The sequence below is a fragment of the Choloepus didactylus genome, chromosome X (genome assembly GCF_015220235.1).
Source record: "Choloepus didactylus isolate mChoDid1 chromosome X, mChoDid1.pri, whole genome shotgun sequence".
Classification (NCBI taxonomy): Eukaryota; Metazoa; Chordata; class Mammalia; order Pilosa; family Megalonychidae; genus Choloepus; species Choloepus didactylus.
Window position 1 is genome coordinate 30,603,559 of NC_051334.1, and position 18,998 is coordinate 30,622,556.

The window sequence follows — 18,998 nt, forward strand, 5'->3', positions numbered from 1 at the left end:
ATTCATACGTCATCTGCCAAGAAAAGAGTGCCAAAATATATTTGAGGGAAAACCTGAATGCAAACCCTTATCAAAGCAAATGTAAATGTCTTCCACAATTAAAATCCAACATGTTCAAGGGCTTGGTAGATAATTACCACAAATTGAATAGCTAAGTGGTTCTGGAATTTAAAAAGTGACACCTTATCAAAATGACAGAAAAAAAGGTATAAACTGTAATCAGGGATGTGGTAGGAGTCCACAACTAAGGCAGAAGGCCAAGTTGTCTATATGCTACTCTTTTCGAAAAATCTTCCTAGTTTCCCAATTGGAGATACATTTTTGACGACATGTGAAATGAGGAGTGAAATAATTCTGAGGTCCGAGAATGATTCAATCCAAATCAAGACCAAATCCTTCTGCTACCTCCCTCAATTGTCTTCATTAAGCTCAAGACAAAAATTAGAACTGGGGATATCCTCTGTGTACAATCTAAATGAAATAAGCAATTACTCTCTAAAAGACAGTGATGAATGGAAGCGTCAAACTGCAGCTTCTTAAAACCTCATTTTAAAAAACTTCCTTGGTTTGAGGAGCTGAGTTTGCTGCATTAAGGTTTTGTTTTTGTTTGGTTTAGCTTATCAGTTCATAATCTTCCGCAAAATTCTCCTGAATATCAGCTAAGACTATTCAGATCTGCTGACAGGTACGCCAGCATCTCCAGGAGCACAGCCATTCCTGCCAGTGAGAATGAGGGACCCCTAACATGGATGGAGGAATTCCAAAAGATGCCTGCTTGCTGGAAAGAGACAACACCAAGGCTCTATTCTACTAATGACTAATTCTACTATTTGAAAAATTAATATCTCAGGGTTTTGTTTGTTTGTTTTCTAACCTGAGAGCAATCTATGTTCTAGCTCTTACCTTCTAGCTCATCAAAATATTTTGCAACTCCGATAAACTCAGCAATGACTGATCACAGGGAGAGCATTAGATCACACTGCTTCATGGAACTTTCATCTTGACAACCACTTTCCTAAACTGGGGCCCTGTGATAATGCTAATTACACCATCACCCCACTGTAGACCAAGTGTCCTGTGACACAGCATAAAATAATCTTGCCATACGTACGTATCATAAACATTCAGCAGCCAATTGAGACACATGTCCACGCAGAGAGGGACGTTGACCAGATTGTTGTGCTCTTGCTCCAGGCGATCATAAATAGTGGTCAAGCAATTAATGATCTGCAGGATGTCCATGGGCTGGTCATTTTGCTTGAGGTTGTGCTGGTCCAAGGCATCACATGCAGCTGACAGGCTCAAGAGATCCACTGTAAGATACATACAACATCACAAATGATTCAAAGGGGAAAGGATTCTCCTTTCAGTATCCTTCCTTTTCCTTTGAAGACCCTGGTAGAGTTATCTCATATCGCAAATCCCACTTTCTTTTTATGGTATTTTGTTTTCATTCCTCAGCTCTAAGTTTGATGAGTTTGACCAATTTTCAGGACCCAGAAGTTGTTCCCAAATCTCACTGGCCTAAGGGGAAGATGTGGGCCAAGAGACAGTTCCCTTTCCTCAAGCATGGGGGAATACTTGAGAGTAAAGGGGACCTATTGTGTTCTATGTGAACAGAGCCATTTCTACCTAAAAGAAAAAAAAAAGATACTGAAGATTTTGCAAGAAATCATGACAATACTTTCTTGTATTAGTATTAGAGAAAGTCAGTTAAATCAATCTGTACAGACAGGGTTCCAGCTATACATTTATAATCAGTAAGTGTTTTTCTTGAACTATCACTAACTCACCTAGGAATCCCTCTCTGCTACCTTAACATTAGCTAAACAAACAAACAAAAAATCAACCTCACTAAAATTTACTAGAATAACTGCATCATCTATCCACCTATCAGACCCAAGGCTCATTTATTTCTCCTTTCACCTTCAAATTGTATTTTACAACGTACTTTTCAAGTCCTCTAAGAACTTCATAAGGCTGAGGAGGAAAGGGGGAAGAATTCCACTGATCTCGAGATGGTATTTAATCATTTGCTGAAAGACAAATATTTAACAAAAGTGAAACTTCAATCCTGTCCGACATCAGCAAATTGCAAGCTTTACTCCCAAGTGTTGTGGAAAGATGCTTTCCTCTAAAGCCAATTTATTAGCCAAATTGGAAATGCAACCGCATTGCTTTCATAACACCTTTAACACCTACGCTCTGGTCTGAATTCTCAGTCCTTTGAGACCAGGGATCAATGGTAATTAAGCAAATCTTTCATGCACTTGGGGGGAGAGGGTAATACAATTATAAATGCAACTTCAGATAAACACAGATCCTTCCCCCTCAGTAAGAGGATTTCCCAATAATGAACTGATGCATATTTAAGGCTTTAATGTATTTTACTAGTTATTTGTGGCTACTTGTGATTAAATACTAAGAAAAAGAGAACAAAAATAGTGGTTAATACCTTTGTAGGCTAATAGCTATGTAGTGTATGTCTTTCTCTTTTGAAAAAGGAAAACAGAAACGTTTGAGAGGCTCCCTGGCAGCATGGAAGAGACCTGATGGTGGAAGCAGGAGCTATTTGTCTTTCATCCCAGTGAGTGAAGCTATGGGTTTCCACGTACCAGCTTCCCTAAAACACCCTGGACTAGCAGTCATCCTAGGGAAGTAAAGGTCCCTCTCCTTTTGCTTAAAAATACTCTAAAGATAAGAAAAGCCCTTTCCTCATGGAAGCCAGGGATGTGTTTAAAGGGGCAGAAAGTAACCTTACTTGGGAGATGACTTGAGGGAGTCAGGTAGGTAAAAGAATAAAGAATAGATAAATAATAATGTGAGCAGGCAAGAGCACAAGAGGGAAGGGAAGGCAGAGTTGATAGCTGTGGAAGAAAAAAGAAGTACTGAAAAGCTGATTAGTGGCGAAAACAAGGCCCATGGCACCCTCACAGCTCCAAGCTCATCCAGTGCATCAACCTGGATGCCACTGCGTTGATAATTACAGAAGGGGGATGGGGGCGGTAATGGTGGAGGAACTGCTGCGTGTTGGCTGACTTTCCTTGCCCAGGCAGCAGAAGGCACTTGTGAAAAGAGGAGACAATTGTTGACATCACACTGTTGTACAGGCAGCTTGCGCTTAAAGCTGAAGAACTTTCTAAGCAAATCTGTGCACAGCAAGAGTCCATGCACTTCGATGTGGCTATCTATGCTGTGAGGGTTAATTCCAGAGGGCCTGGAGTTGCCATCAGGTGTTTTGCTAAAATACCTACACAGCACAGAGCCAATTCATTGCCTTCTTTTCAAGGCAATGAAAAGAAGTGACTTGCTGTGTTGACATGTAGCTATGGGTTACAGGTTATCACAACTATTTACTGCTAATAGTGTCATTGACAATTTTCACCTGGTCTTAGGGGGACCCGTGGAAGGCAGAGGATGTTTGGGCTGGCTAGGTAGAAAACTAGGTCTAGGTTACCAGCAGGCGATATATATATATAAAAACCCTGGCCAAGACCCGTTTGTGCTCTTTTGTTTCCAAGGTTATTATGCTCACATCAGTTGTTCTTGATCCGAGAATGAAAGCACATCCTGATGGCAGCCCTTACAGAGGGAGGGCAATTGGAGCTCTCTCCCTGCCCCTCTGGACCCTGGGCTGTGGTGCATGTCCTGCTTTTAATGCTGTTGCTAGTGTATCCTTTTCCTTCAACAAACTGTAGATTTGTAAGCACTGCCATTTGGGTACTGTGAGTTGTCTTTAACAACTGAACCCTGCCTAACTGGTGCTGTTAGTGGCAGAATGAGATTGTTTAGAAGACCCCTGACTCATTTTTAACTAAAAATATGGCTAAGGCATTATTTAGGGAGGAAAAAAAGAGATGAGTTTTTGATAAAAGGGTTGAAAAGAAACTGCTGATGCTGCTTGCTAGGCTACCCTTGGTGTGAAGTAGCACAAGGCATTGAACTTGGTTACTGATAATAAAGCTTTCTAGTGGAATCTGGAAGTGAACAGAACCTGAATCTCAGAAGCTAACAAAATGGATTAGAAGGTAACTGCAAACTGGCAGGTCTACTAAAAATTCAATTCCTTGGTTGCTGCTTTCATTGTTAGCAAAAGCTCAGAATCTCCTTTGGTTGAGTTTTACCCTCTTGGGCAGGGCTGGCAGGTGGAGATCTAACCAAAGGAACCCAAGCAACTATCACTTTTGATAAATGGGCTACACCTTTGAGATGAGTTACAACTAAAAAGATAATTCAATGGGGGAACTTACACACAGGTGTTCCCTACTTCACCACAATTTTCTTTCTTAATGCTGGACCTGGAGTGTTTGGACTGGGGCTACAACTAAGAGTCTCAAAGACCAGTAAAATTCCAAAACAAGTTACTGTGTCTATTAGTTTGAACTGCAAGAATTCCAGAAGGATTGATGGAATGGTTTACTCCTGCCCCGCACCTCCCCTAATTGGGACTGACTGTCACAAATGTTCTCTTGCCTAGTGGACAGGATAGCCCCATTTCTCTGTACTGAACCAATTTGACCACTTACCACTGGGAACAGACTGAAGGAGAAGCCCTGATGCATTTAACCTTGCTACCAGTTAAATATGGACTGGCCCAATGGCAGAACCCAAAGCCCATCTGAGGGTGGGGGGTGGGAAGGAAGGTTTGGCTTAATATTAATGATAAAGGAAGAAAGGTGAGATTGTTGCTGAGGGGAAGGAAATCACCAAATGGGTATTACAAAAGGGAAAATCTAACATAACGTTGGTGCCTAGATAGAGACTTAAAATAAGAGAATAATATGCTCCTTTCGCTTTTACTCAGATGCCCCTTGGAGCAAAGGACTCTGTCAAAGCCTCCTCCTCTTTTTGAAGAGCAAAGAAGTGAGCAGGATGACTGGCCAACCTACTGAAGAGACTGGATGCAGAGATGGGAGTTCTGACTGTGGCTACTACTGTATCAAGCAATATTAATATATCTTCTAGTTCTTGCTTCACGGGATACATCTGGTACCAAGGCCCTGTGTTGGTAAGTGCCCTGTGGGAGTATCTACCCAGTTAAATCTGGAGAACACTTATTTATTCATCTGAATGAACATGTAGCCATTCATTTTGATGATGACGCTTTAAGAAAAGTATTGGGTAGATGGTAGAGGCAATATGCTGTGTGTCTCCTCTGTCATAGCATTATATGTAAAAAAAGAATAGTTATTTGCCTTGTTTTTATGTATGGAAAGCCCTAAGGAGGGTGGAGGGACGGATTACTGAGGAAGAGTTAAGTTTAATTTGATGGCCGTACTTTCCTGAGATTGAAAAGCCAGAAATTCGATGTGGATGGTCATGGAGATTTCTATAAAATAACCAAACCAAAATCCACTGAAGAGTGGTTACTATTCATATGATCTTAGTCTGGGAGACGCAACATTTTTGAACCTCACATTTATTTCCTAATTATATTAAAAATGTTAGTACTCAATGGCAACAACATGCCTTGTGGGTCAAACAGTGCTGGGTCACTTGAAATAAAGAAGCCTTAGAAAAATTAGGAGCTGGACTAGGAATACCTGGCTAGGTAGAATTTGCTTTTAATGAGAAAAGAGAGACAGGTGAAAAACACCTCCTAGTGCCAACAGAGCACTTCAAGGGCATCCAATTCTGTGGGGGAAAGGATAAGGATGGTAAGCTGCTGAAAATGTTAACTGGAGAACAGAACTGATGAGGTCCTCTTTTAACAGCTTCTGCACCACGACTGTCAGCCTACTATTCTTTCCCTAGTGTGCGACGCCTGGGTATTAGACACATTTAGAACAGGACTTGGCCCTGTTGTGGAACCCCCGCCATAGGTGTTAAACCACGTAAGCTGAGAAGATGAGTTCTGGCTATCTCCTCAAGATGTTTTGAGTGCTGAAACAATAGAGACATGGCCTCTAGGCTATGTGACAAGCAATACATGGTATATGGGAAAAGTTTTTTTTTTTTTTGGGGGGGGGTAGGACAAAATAATTATACTGGCCTCGTCAGACCCCTTGCTTGGGGAAGCCTGCTGTTGTGGTCCATACCTGATCTTAGTTCTATTGCCTTATTGTAGCCTTTTCCTGCAATAAACCGTAGATTTGTAAGCCATGTTATTGTGGGTCCTGCGAGTCTTCTTTAGCAACCGAACCCTGTCTAATGCCACCCTTAGCACACTATCAAAAGATGAGGTGCTTTTTTAGCGCCATCTCCTCTCGGCGCCGCCTCCTGCTCCTCCCGCTGCCGCTGCCGTCCTGAGTCACTGCCTGCGCAGCTCCGGCCGCCTGGCTCCCCGTACTAGCTGCCGATACTTGGAGTTCTTACAACATGGCAGACATTGACAACTTGCCTAGGGTAGTTAAAAGACGAGTGAATGCCCTCAAAAACCTTCAAGTTAAATGTGCACAGATAGAAGCCAAATTCTATGAGGAAGTTCATGATCTTGAAAGAAAGTACGCTGTTCTCTATCAGCCTCTATTTGATAAGCGATTTGAGATCATCAATGCAATTTATGAACCTACAGAAGAAGAATGTGAATGGAAACCAGATGAGGAAGATGAAATTTCGGAGGAGCTGAAAGAAAAGGCCAAGATAGAAGAAGAGAAAAAGGATGAAGAAAAAGAAGACCCCAAAGGAATTCCTGAATTTTGGTTGACTGTTTTTAAGAATGTTGACTTGCTCAGTGATATGGTTCAGGAACATGATGAACCTATTCTGAAGCACTTGAAGGATATTAAAGTGAAGTTCTCCGATGCTGGTCAGCCTATGAGTTTTGTCTTAGAATTTCACTTTGAACCCAATGAGTATTTCACAAATGAAGTGTTGACAAAGACATATAGGATGAGGTCAGAACCAGATGATTCTGATCCCTTTTCTTTTGATGGACCAGAAATTATGGGTTGTACAGGGTGTCAGATAGATTGGAAAAAAGGAAAGAATGTCACTTTGAAAACCATTAAAAAGAAGCAGAAACACAAGGGACGTGGGACAGTTCGTACTGTGACTAAAACTGTCTCCAATGACTCTTTCTTTAATTTTTTTGCTCCTCCTGAAGTTCCTGAGAGTGGAGATCTGGATGATGATGCTGAAGCTATCCTTGCTGCAGACTTTGAGATTGGCCACTTTTTACGTGAGCGTATAATCCCAAGATCAGTGTTATACTTTACTGGAGAAGCTATTGAAGATGATGATGATGATTATGATGAAGAAGGTGAAGAAGCAGATGAGGAAGGGGAAGAAGAAGGAGACGAGGAAAATGATGCAGACTATGACCCCAAGAAGGAACAAAATCCAGCAGAGTGCAAGCAGCAGTGAAGCAGGATGTGTGTGGCCTTGAGGATAACCTGCACTGTAATAGCCTAAACACAACTATTATTTACTTACAGCCTTATGTTTTGTATTTTCTTGTAGATTTGGTAACTTTTTTTTTTTAAGGAAAGGAACTAATATTTTTAAAGACCAATTTGTTCTACCTAGCCTTTTAACTATAATTTTTCTGCCAGATATGTTGAATGCACACTCTCTCAAGCATGCTCATTAATTACTTACATAGTTCGGTTTTTGTGGAGTGTTTTTGTCATGTAACCATTAAAGTACAGCTATGAAATTTAACAACTGTTAAATGAAATATTTGTTACTTTGTAGATTTTTTCCTGAAGAACCAAAGTATTTTTTCAGCCAGTAATTGAATGCGTTTAAGTCTCTTTGCATTAGCTGTGCCTTTCATTACTTTGTTATAGAAATGCAGTGACGTACACTAAAAGAGAAGTTTGGTTTTTTTTTACACTTGGCAAACCAAGTATATGATTAAGAATTTCCAGTAAGATCACACCTGATAACTATCAGATTATTTATAGATTTTCGTATTTTAAATGACTTCTTCATGAGGAAATTGAATTCATACTTTATTGGCTATCACAGGGAGGTGAATAAAACCTAAATTCAAATCTAAATACAATTTAGATTTAACTGCACTTTTAAAATTTAAACTCCATTAATTAAGCATTTTTTCTTTGTGGTAGGGTCTACCTTCTGCTTCCCTGGAAAGGATGAATTTACATCATTTGACAAGCCTATTTCAAGTTTTTCGTTGTTTGTTTGCTTGCTTGTTTTTGCAGCCTAAAATAAAAATGTCAAGTACAATTTTAGTTTTCCAAGATAATGTCTTAATTTTGTATTAATTTAGGTAGAGGCAGAGGCCTAGTTCACCATATGAACTAGGTTGTGGCCAGTTTACCATATTGAAGAAAAGGGTGCCAACTTTGGAAGATGGTCCCACATCTAATAAGTTTGTTTCAAAAAAAGACAAAACTTTAAATGATGTACTTGTTTAGAAGAAGGATCAAAAAGTTAAATTTCATTTCCTTTGGTTTAAAACTAGAGGAGGCCACAAGTCTCTGATTTATTCTTATTGCAAGTATGAGTATGTCATATACCCATTCTTCTGTTCACTATGTATTAAAATGGGTAATACTGTTTACTTAACTACCTCACAGATAATGTTGAGGCATACTAAGTTCAATTTTGTGAAATGTTTGCACAGTCTCATTGAAAGCTAAAAAATTTGGACCTATTTAGTATACCACAGATATGATAATTCAGCATCTTTCTTATAACAGGGTTTGATAATTCTAAACTGGAAAACAGTACCTCTGTTCTGGATTTTGACAGGCAGCACTCTTACAGGTCTTTGTGTGGCTACTATCTTAATAGAAATGAATGGATGAGCAACTATTTCAAAAAGTTCAAGGATTGATTTTTCAGGTATTTTATATGACCATAATGTAGTAAATAACTGCTTTTAGTCATGGGACTGCAGTGGAAATAAGACCATTTTTGAAAAGAAAACTTGCCATTAAATTTGAGAGTAGAGCTGCACTTTAAATACCTCAGGCTAATTACTGTTAATGTTTTGTGATGAACTTAAAAGCTTTGACAGTGAGAGTGGACCAGTCTAGAGGAAGGAAGGCCAAGAGTTCCTGCTCTTAATAAAATTACAATGGTTAATTCTTATAAGTTTCCTTTTTGAAATTTTAGTATTGAGGTCTCATAATGTGAATGCGTTTTTCTGTTGTATAGTTTTGCTTATTTCTCTCCTGAGATTTTAATTAACTACTGGAAATCCTTAACCAATTGCAATAGCTTGTAGGGAAGAAAATGCCATGAAAACACCTTTTTTTCCCTGTTTATTTTCAAATTGGTTTTGGTTGCTTAGATTAGACATCTGTGCTGAGTTTTGTTTTGTTGCGTTTTTTTTTTTTTTCTTGCACCCATAGCTCTCATCTTCATAGCTTTTACTGAACTTACACATTTTTTTAATCTAAAGATAGAATCCCATTTTAAAATAAACTTAAGTAGCAAAACCACTACTTTTTTTTTTTCCTTTATTCCTTTAGGAAATAGCTATTGCCAAAGTGAAGTAGTAGATAATAATTAATCTTGTTACAAAAGGGACAGATGGTTTGCAGAGGAATTGTTTTCTTAATAAAGTTAGTTTCAAGGGATGTCAGTATTCATCTGTGCCCTTTCTCTGATTCCAAAATGGCTCAATTTCATTCTAGAAATTTGAAAATAAAATGTAATTTGAAATCCTTAATAAAATTTGGATTTTATTGTATAAAAAAAAAAAAAAAAAAAAAAAAAGATGAGGTGCATTTACCAAGAAGGGAGCATATTTTCTACCTGGTTTGTTGTAGTGAGAGCAAGTCCGGCAGCTGTGACTTCATTCAGACAACTCCAGGCTGTACAAATTCTCTATAATGTGTGATTCAGTTGCTGAACTGAGGCAAACCATTCTCTATTTCTTGTTGCTTGTGGAGTATTTGTCACATCTATCAACTGCAATATATTTAGCCTGAAGGTTTGGGCTCTTGCCAATCTACCACACACTAATAAACTAAATATACTTGCTTTGTTAAGTGCATTGTGTTTTTTTCTGCTCTTAGAAATTGGCTACATTTTTAATTTTAGAAGTCACACACCTATGGGGTGTCATCAGAACTACAGAAGGAGAGAAAAAAGCTTTGATAATCTCCTTCTTAACTTTAAATGGGGTATCGGCCATATGAACTAGCTTATTAATCCTTCTTCCCAAGATTTTCTCTTTGTCTCTGCTTTTCTATCAAGTTTAAGTTTCATTCACGAGTTGAAAGGAAATACGGAGTCACGCAACATTCAACTGATTACAAACTGGGGACATTATAGGCCAATGGTGATGCTCCTGACTTAAATGGTGAACTGAGTTATTCCGTTTTCAGCGATAGTGAAGCTTTGATAGTGAAGTGAAAAAAATACGATCAAGTGTTTAATAGAGGTAGTACTGCATATTTTCGAAGGCTTCTGTAATTCAAACTCTTCACTGGCATCAGGAAATCACTGAGATAACATCATTAATTTTCCTTAAAGTAAGAGTTAGCAGAAGTGGCCTTCAGTAGAAAAAGCTAGCCAGGGCAAGTTTTATTTGCTGGTACCACAGACAACAGCTCTTTATCATGGCTTTGCAGGCATGGGAATGACGAAAGGCTGAAAGATAAACCTAAGCAAATATAAAATTAAGAGGAAATTCTTAAATCATCTATTGAAGAGTTGGTAAGTAATGTGACCGCACATGTCTTTAATAATAAAAGGAGTGGTGAACTATTCATTCTATTTTCATACCATGCATGGCACCCTCCTAGCATTCTTGTGAATCCAGCACTTAATTTAGATAAAAACATCCTTATGGTGCTATACCTGAATCTCTTTCAACTATGAGAAAAGTCATGCTCAGAAAGGAAGTGCTGAGAATTTAAAATCTATTTAAAAGTGAAATTTTAAATCATTCTGCATTCTGAGCTTAACTTTATTCTAAGGTTATAACCTTGAATGATTAAAAAAATATTTATAGTATCAAATTCTCCATTTTCCCAATGTTCATCTAAAAGGTTAATAGAAATTGAAATGATAGACAATAAGAAACTATGTAAACAGAATGATGTTTTAACTTGAGACTTGAATAATGTTGAAACCCAGAGTTGAGAGGTACATTATGGAAAGGGATTGTTACTGTAAGATTTTCCATTTAGTCTGTTACTAGGCTTTTTCACAGTATAACCTGGAGCAGCTGATCATCTCTTTTGAACATTTAGGCTTTCGCAGGAATATCCTAGCATAATTCAAAAATACCCCTTTTTCAAAAGAAAGGGGCACATCTGGGATGGGGCAGGGCTAGGAGAAGAAAAAGAGGTAGAAGCTTTTCTTCACCCAGCTCCTTCTTCATCCCACCCCATGGTGACCCTTTCCAGCTATGGTACCTTAAAAGATCCCTAAGGAATTCCTACGCATGGGAGCCCTTTAAAACCACTTAAACTTGGAAGCTATATAGCTGAAAAAATGATAGCTTCCGACTATAAGCTATAAGGAAATGGAGGCCTAAATTTAATTTCTTTCATGCACTCATTTCATGAAAACATATTGCACCCTAGTTTGGGCCAGGCTTTGTGCAAGCATTGGGGATACTAAGATGGAGAGGAAAGGCCTACTCTCTCCTCCCCAAAAATCTCACTTCCAGAGCATTTCTTTTCATGGCTGTGTAAGAACCACCCTCCAGTGACCTTCTTCAACCATCTTCTTGCTAGCCTCCGCAGACCGCTTGGTCAGACCCCTTCATTCCTGCAGACTTGGCAGCCAGGGTTCAGAGGACCTTCACTCTTCTCCAATTCTGGTCCCCAATCTGGATGATTCTGACATTGACATGGACAACTTATACATTACTCTATCCTCTCAGTACCTTAACTTCCTCTTTCATCTCCATGGATATTCACATCTACTCCACCTCTGCCACCCACTCAAATGGTCATAATCTAATCACCTGTAACTGTTCCACCTTTGAAATACAGTTCAGCTTTTCTACTCTCTGACCACAACCTCCTGGCCTTCCAGTTACTTCTACGCTACTTCTTCCTCTCCCTCCATGAGAAGTTAGTCTCCTGATCCTTCCAAGTCCTTTCAGCTTTCACCTGAATTCATACTTTCTCCTACCAACATGGACTTGACAGACATTATTTTAGCTCCTCTCTTGCCCAAATCTTCACTTTTCTTGCCTAGCTGTCCTTGCTCTGTTGTTCTCACCCGTTGGCAAAATCCCTGCTCTGGGGCAGAACCAGCTAGCTCCTGAGAGCCAGGGGTGCCTGGAGAAATACACACCCCTGAAGAGTGGTGCTGCTCTAGAACACTGGTGCTGGGCTCCAGGATGCTGCTCCAGTACCCAAATTGGTACTCCCTCCAGTTCTCCACAAAGGTCATTCCAACCTCGACTTTCTCACCTTCTTCCCTTACTTGCAGCACAGGAATTCTCCTCCTCCAACTTCAAACAGAAAACAGCTGCCTTGAGCTGGGCATCCCTCACCTTCCTGCCATCAGTGTCTGAAGTTACACGGACCTGCACAGATCCATTCCTCTGCCCCACCCACTGCAGTAGGAGAAAGATGTCCCTTCCTCCTCTTGGGCTCTGGTTCACCTGCCCCTATCCTCTGAGAACTCCCTTTTTTTTAAATCTCCTTCTGAGCCAGTAATTCCCATTTCTCCCTTTCTTCTTCTCATATTCATTTAAACGTCCTGTGTCTCTCAACTTACATACATGTACAATCCATTAACTTTTCAGCCCCTTCTAGCTAGTTACCACCCTTCCCTCCCCTTCACAACTTTTATTTCTCCAAGAATGGTCCATACCAACTGTCTCTACTTCCCCACTTTTGGTTCACTTTTAAGCCCACGGCACCACCTCCACCATGCCTCTAATGTTTCACCAAAGTTACTAAGGCCCTTCTTGTTGCTAAATCCACTGGGAACTTTTCCCAATTTTATCCTGACCTCCAGCAACATCTGACCCTGATGACAGATCCCTCCTCCTTTCTTCCCATGCAGTAGGAGTCACTAGACTCTCTTGGGATTTTCCTTCTTCCCTTCTGGTCATTCCTTTGCAGTCCCCTTTGTAGGCTGCTCTTCCTCTTTCCCTGAATCCTCTTTTCTTCTCTCTCTACACCCTCCCTGAGCCATCTCATCCTAGCCATGTCTACCAACAGCATCTACAGGCTGATGGTTCCTAAATATGGTTCCTATATTTCTCCTAAGTGCCACAGATTTATGTCTAACTCTAATAGGCAACTCTACCATTCACCTGGTAGCCCAAGCCAAATACCTGAGTGTCTTCCTTGACTACCCCTTATCCACCACATGAAACCAATCACTAAGGCCTGTCAGTTCCATCTCATTAAGTATTTCTCTCCACTTACCTCCATTCTTATTCTGCTAATTCAGGCCACCATGTTGCTGGTTTAAATTACTGCACTTGTTTAACAGATCTCTCTCCCGTCAGTCCCATACCCCTCCCAAATCCATACTCCACCCCCCAGCCAGAATGATCTTCACAAATGAAAATCCGATCATATCAACCACTTGCCTAAAACCCTTCAAAGCCTCCCCACTGACCTTTAAATTCTTTCACAATCTGCCTCCTGCTTCTCTCTCCAGCCTAATATTTCACCATAGCCCCTCTCTAGAACTCTGTGCTTTAGCCATGCTGAAGTATTTTTAGGTTCTGAATATGTCATACTTTCTCTGTGCCCCAGAGAACATGCTCTTCATTCTGACTGAAAATTCTTCCTAGACTGAGCTCTACTCACCTTTCTAGACTCAAATAGTCCCTCACCACCCCTGACCCCCCTTCACAACTAGTTGGTCTCATAATACACATTCTTCTACTGCCAAATCACTTCATACATGACATTGGAACTGTCCACCTTTTTTCAGAGTTCCCATAAAGCCCAGAAATAGAGACAATATTACTTTACTTTTTTTTTCAGATTGTAGACATTGTTGTGACGTATGTATATTCGCCAATGTTTGTTGTCTCTATAGACACCTTGTATATTCCTCATTTGACTGGAAGTTCCATCAGGGTAGGGACTGTCCCTGTCTTTTTCAGAGTCTTATTGTCGATGCATATAGACAGACAATATTATACTGTAATTCACTTTGTTGATGACAGATGGTTACACATAAACTATATGATGAAAAGATACAGCCATATGGCACTTTGGGATTTCCCCAAGGTATGTGATATTTAGCAGAGCAGAAAAGCAATTCTGTCATCTTTCCTTTATTAAGGCATTCATTTGAATGTTAGCATTCAAACTAATAAACCACACACATCTGTGAACTTTGGTGTGCATAAGGCAGTCACAGTCTTCTAATACCAAACACACTTGGAAGAAGGAAAAAGGAAGGGGAGAATAGGGGGAGATAATTCAAATTTCATAAAGCTAATCCTGGATTCAGTGCTATTATTTGGAAAAGCAAAAGTACTGATATCTTGTCAATTTGACACTCGTAGCTCAGGAAGAGTAACAGGAAGATTCTAACAAAATTGTCGAGGCAAACACTAGGCCAGAGGCGCTTTAAAGAATGAACTCTATGTTGCAACTGGGCTTGTGAAAGCTATTTCTCCCTCTCCAAGTGAAAACACCCCTGACCCACTTTTTTTTTCTTTTTTTACGCAAAGAAAAACTGTCGAGATCTTCAAGTATTGGTTAATACTTACAGCAAAGGGCCTTCTGCAGTCTTCGCAATTTCATGGCAGTCCTATAAGCTGAGAACCTGACGTTATTCAGGTCAGCTGAGGAAAAAAAAGTGGGAACAAGGATCAGTTGTTATCACAAAAAGCCACGATTATTTACCAATGACAACAACAACAAAAATAGGCTAGAAAAAGAAAATCTCTTATCTATGCTCCAAGCTTTGGGAAGTGAAATTCTGTTGATATGGGGAAAGGAAAAAAAAATCCTTCCCTTTGCTTACAAAGGCAAACAATCAAGAGGTGCTATAACATTTGTCTGATTATAAAAGTTATGCATGCTTACTGGGGAAAGCTCAGAAATTAGAGGAACATACAAGATCAAGTAAACAAACCATCCATAATCCCATAACCCAAAGATATGCAGTCAACATTTTGAGTATTTTATGTGTGTATGAGGTGCATTTTAAAAATATAATTGGGGTTAAAATAAGCATTTAGCTGTATATTCTAAGGTGCAATCACTCTAATATTCAGCATAGGGTAGCAATTCAACAATTTATGCTCCTATGGCTTCTAGTTACCTATCTGTCAAGTCTGACTCACCTCAGCTAACAGAAAGCTACACTCAGATGCTTAGATGATGCCCTTACTTGGATCTGTGCAGGTCTTGATATACATTGTGCTGCATTTCTTTTCTAGCAGTTCCGTGTTAAGTTTCAGGAACGCAGCTCCACAAAGTCCATGAAGGCAAGTATGCTGTCCCCTACTACTGTCATATTTCCCAGCAACTTAATAAACAACTGTCCTCTAAAAATGCAAGTCTAATACAGGTAGGGCATTGATGGACAAACTGAATGAATGAATAAATAAGAGAATGAAAAAAAGAACAAACATACAGGCAAACAAGACCAAGTGCCATATTCAAATGGCATCCACAAAACTGGTTCTAATTGGGGGTTAGGAAAGGGAAAAAAAAATAAACCATATCCAAAACACTTGGAGCAATATTTGCTTTATGGCCTTTGGAGAGACCAAATATCAAAAACTTGAATTTAAATTAGGAGGAAGAAAAACAGTGTAATGATGTTTGTAATGTAAAATATTCAGCATAAAAATGAAAAACTGACAACGGAACTGTCATACACTGCTGGTGGGAATATAAAGTAGTACAACTTTGGAAACCAGTTTGGCATTTTCTTGTGAAGTTAGGCACACATCTATCTTATGACCTAAACATTACAATCCTAGATAATTACTCCCCCCCCAAAAAATATATATGTATCTCCACAAAAAGACATGCACACGAATGTTCAGTTATGTTTTATTCATAGTAGCCCCAGCAGAAGAATGTAGCATGGTTGTATGAAGGAATACTACTCTGCAATCAAAAAGAATTGATAGGCGCCCGATGTATGGGTGATATACTGCGGCGGGTGGCAGGGTGAGGGATGGCCATATTTGCCGGTACGGCCCGAGCCGTCAACAACAAAAAGTGCGCGGGAGCCCGGCGGGCGCACGGACGGGTGCAGGGACGCGGGCGCCGCGCCTCTTTGCCGCCTCGCCGCCGCCGCGCGCCCCGCCGGCCCGGCCCCGCACCCCCGCGCCCCGCCGCCCGCGGGGATGTCTTACAAACCAAACTTGAACGCGCACATGCCCGCCGCCTCCCTCAACGCGGCTGGAAGTGTCCACTTTCCTTCTACCAGCATGGCAGCATCCTCACAGTACCGCCAGCTGCTGAGTGACTATGGACCCCCATCCCTTGGCTACACCCAGGGAACTGGGAACAGCCAGGTACCCCAAAGCAAATATGCTGAGCTGCTGGCCATCATCGAAGAGTTGGGAAAAGAGATCAGGCCCACCTACGTGGGAAGCAAGAGTGCCATGGAGAGACTAAAACGAGGCATCATTCACGCTAGAGGACTGGTTCGGGAGTGCTTGGCTGAAACAGAACGGAATGCCAGATCCTAGCTGCCTCATTCGCTTGGAAGGCTTTCCATCTTTTTACAAGATGAGAAGCTATAGTTCATCTCCCCTGTTCAGATGAACTCTTGTTTTCAAAATGTTAACAGTTTGTTTTTATTTCTCCCCGTTTCCCTCCCATGGTTCACTAGGCTCTGAACCTAGACTTTAAGCCTGAGAAGAGATTTTGCAGTTGATTAGGATTTGTGTTTTAAATAGTTAGGAAGTACCTGGGTTTTTTTTCCCTTAAGCATTGATTAAAAAAAAAAAAATACATGGAAAAGTTACTTGTCATCAATCTGTAGTGTGACTCTAAGATACCAGTATTTCACTTTCATCTTCTCTTTTGAACACATTTGTTACCTAAGTTGTTCTTTGTTCCTTTTCATAAGCTAATAAACTCTAAGGATTCTGTTTTTAGTAAATACTGACAGCACGCTTTACTTAGTAGCCGGTCCCAGTTTGGCAATACAGTGTAGATTCTGCTTAATATAATTCCCTTGTTGCTTAAGCATCTGCATGACTAATTAGTGTTTCGAAGTCAATTGAAAAGTGCACAAGTTATAAATACAGAAGAGCAACCTATCATGCTTAACAAGGACCCCCGAAAATTTTCATACTGAGACTGTATGTAGATTTCAGTTCTGTGTTTACTGTAAGTTGATCAAAATGTCTGGGAAAAAAATGACTAAAACTGTTTGCATCTTTGCATGTATTTATTACTTGATGTAATAAAGCTTATTTTCATTAACAAAAAAAAAAATTGATAACACAACAATTTGGACTGATCTGAAAAACATCATACTGGGTAAAAGAAGCCAGACACAAAATACTACATACTGTTTGATTTCATTTATATGAAATTCTAGAACAGGCAAAACTATCCTACAGTGATAGAAGGCAGACAGGTGGTAGCCTGGGGTGGGGGTAGGGTAGGTATCTGACTGCAAAGGAACAGAAGGGTATTTTTCAGGGTGACAGAAATATTATATATCTTGATTGGTATGGTGATTACACAAGTGTATATGCCTGTCAAAACTCAAACTGTATACTTAAAATAGATGAATCTTATTGTGCCTTAACAGTAAATTTTCAAGTTTTAAAAAAAGTCTCACATGGACAGTACATAATGATGTATGTGTGCATTAACTTAAGCTACACTCTAGTGGCGGTCAGTTGTCTTAATCAGGACTGCACACTGCAGGGGTGGTTGGCTAGCTATTAATCAAAAAGCCTCACTCCAGAGGCAGCCACTGTAAGTGCTTCAGCTATATTTAGCTTGTATTACACCAGGGGTTTCATTAATTAGCCTAGCTAATGTTAGATAGGCTTGTGTTTGTGTTATCAGTGGTTCACAAACTATGAGGGTTGTCCAAAAAGGTTTAGCAACATTCCCCGCCCTTACATTAACAGGCCCTCCACCTTTGGAAATGTGCCCTAGACTGGATTCCAGAATGTCCAGCTGTGGTTTACTGGCTTCTTGGCTGCCTGACTTCCATTAGACGGTTGACAGAACCCTGCTGTTAGAGCAGTGGTTCTCAAACTGGAGTCTGCATGGGAATCACCTGCAGGGCTTCTTAAAACACAGATTCCTAGACCCCAACCCCAGAATGTCTGATTCAGTAGGTCTAGGGTGAGGCCTGAGAATTTCTAAATTACTTTCTATTATTATTTTATTATTTTTTCACTAGAGAAGTTGTAGGTTTACAGAAAAATCATGCATAAAATACAGAGCTCCCATCTACCATCCTATTATTAACACCTTACCTTAGTGTGGTAAATTTGTCACAATCCATGAAAGAACATTTTCATAATTGTACTATTAACTATTGTACTCCGTCGTTTATAATAGGTCACTGTGTTGTACAATCCTATGTGTGGCGACACGGAAGGTTCCCTGGCTTAATAGGCTATACAGCGGGGCCACTTCCTAGCCTGGGAAGCCTGAAGGCGGGCACCAGGCTGGGGGAAGGCCAAAAGCTTTGCAAGCCTGAAGGCAGGCAGCAATTTAGATAAGGGAATAGTCGCTGGGCTCCTTCCCTGCTCCTGTCTCCTGCTCCTGCTGTCCCCCATCTAGCCCCAAAGACACTGTCCCTTGAGGTCAAAGACATGTAATCACACCTTATGACTTTAGAAAAAATGTACCCTCCCCAAAATACCTGAAAACAGTCACGTAGGAAACTACCTTGTATGCTATAAAAACCTGTAGAAATGAGTAGAATAAAACTTTCTTTTGCATGAACACAGAGACGGAGTAGGCTCCCTTCTTTCACACCTATGTTGTAGTTTTTAAATTTTTATTCCAGTAACATATACACAATCTAAAATTTCCCCTTTTAGCTACATTCAAATATATAATTCAGAGCTATTAATTACATTCACAGGTTCCCAGCTGAAGCTAACAGTTGCTGGTCCAGAAGCCACACTTTAAGAACCACCGTGCTAGAGGATTATGGCCTGTGTAGACCGTGAGTCTCACACACAGCACCCAAAA

The 18,998-nt window shown here is 40.2% G+C and overlaps 3 protein-coding genes across 18 annotated transcripts in view; 2 read left to right on the plus strand and 1 right to left on the minus strand.

Moving 5' to 3' along the window:
* Positions 1–18,998, minus strand: part of DMD (dystrophin) — a 2,178,366-nt gene that overhangs the window by 131,483 nt on the left and 2,027,885 nt on the right. For all 15 annotated transcript variants that reach the window (XM_037821041.1, XM_037821045.1, XM_037821047.1 and 12 more), the window contains 2 exons: positions 14,570–14,644; positions 1,112–1,313 (listed from right to left, as the gene is read on the minus strand). In XM_037821041.1, coding sequence (XP_037676969.1) covers positions 1,112–1,313; positions 14,570–14,644 — 277 coding nt within the window. The remainder of the gene's footprint in view (positions 1–1,111; positions 1,314–14,569; positions 14,645–18,998) is intronic.
* On the plus strand, positions 6,192–8,106 carry LOC119522607 (nucleosome assembly protein 1-like 1). 2 transcript variants are annotated; one of them, XM_037821060.1, is made up of 2 exons: positions 6,192–7,311; positions 8,013–8,106. In XM_037821060.1, the coding sequence occupies exon 1, from the start codon at positions 6,319–6,321 to the stop codon at positions 7,303–7,305; it is 987 nt and encodes a 328-aa protein (XP_037676988.1). In that variant the 5' UTR covers positions 6,192–6,318; the 3' UTR covers positions 7,306–7,311; positions 8,013–8,106. The 2 variants fall into 2 exon arrangements, with proteins under 2 accessions (XP_037676988.1, XP_037676987.1); XM_037821059.1 differs by having other exon boundaries at positions 6,192–7,341; positions 8,013–8,105.
* On the plus strand, positions 16,166–16,763 carry LOC119522613 (cyclin-dependent kinase 2-associated protein 1-like). The gene has a single exon (XM_037821066.1). The coding sequence runs from the start codon at positions 16,166–16,168 to the stop codon at positions 16,511–16,513; it is 348 nt and encodes a 115-aa protein (XP_037676994.1). The 3' UTR covers positions 16,514–16,763.

What these genes read in the sequence shown, in the direction of transcription:
- LOC119522607 (XM_037821060.1), top strand. Translation starts at nt 6,319, where the DNA reads ATGGCAGACATTGACAACTTGCCTAGGGTAGTTAAAAGACGAGTGAAT.
- LOC119522613 (XM_037821066.1), top strand. Translation starts at nt 16,166, where the DNA reads ATGTCTTACAAACCAAACTTGAACGCGCACATGCCCGCCGCCTCCCTC.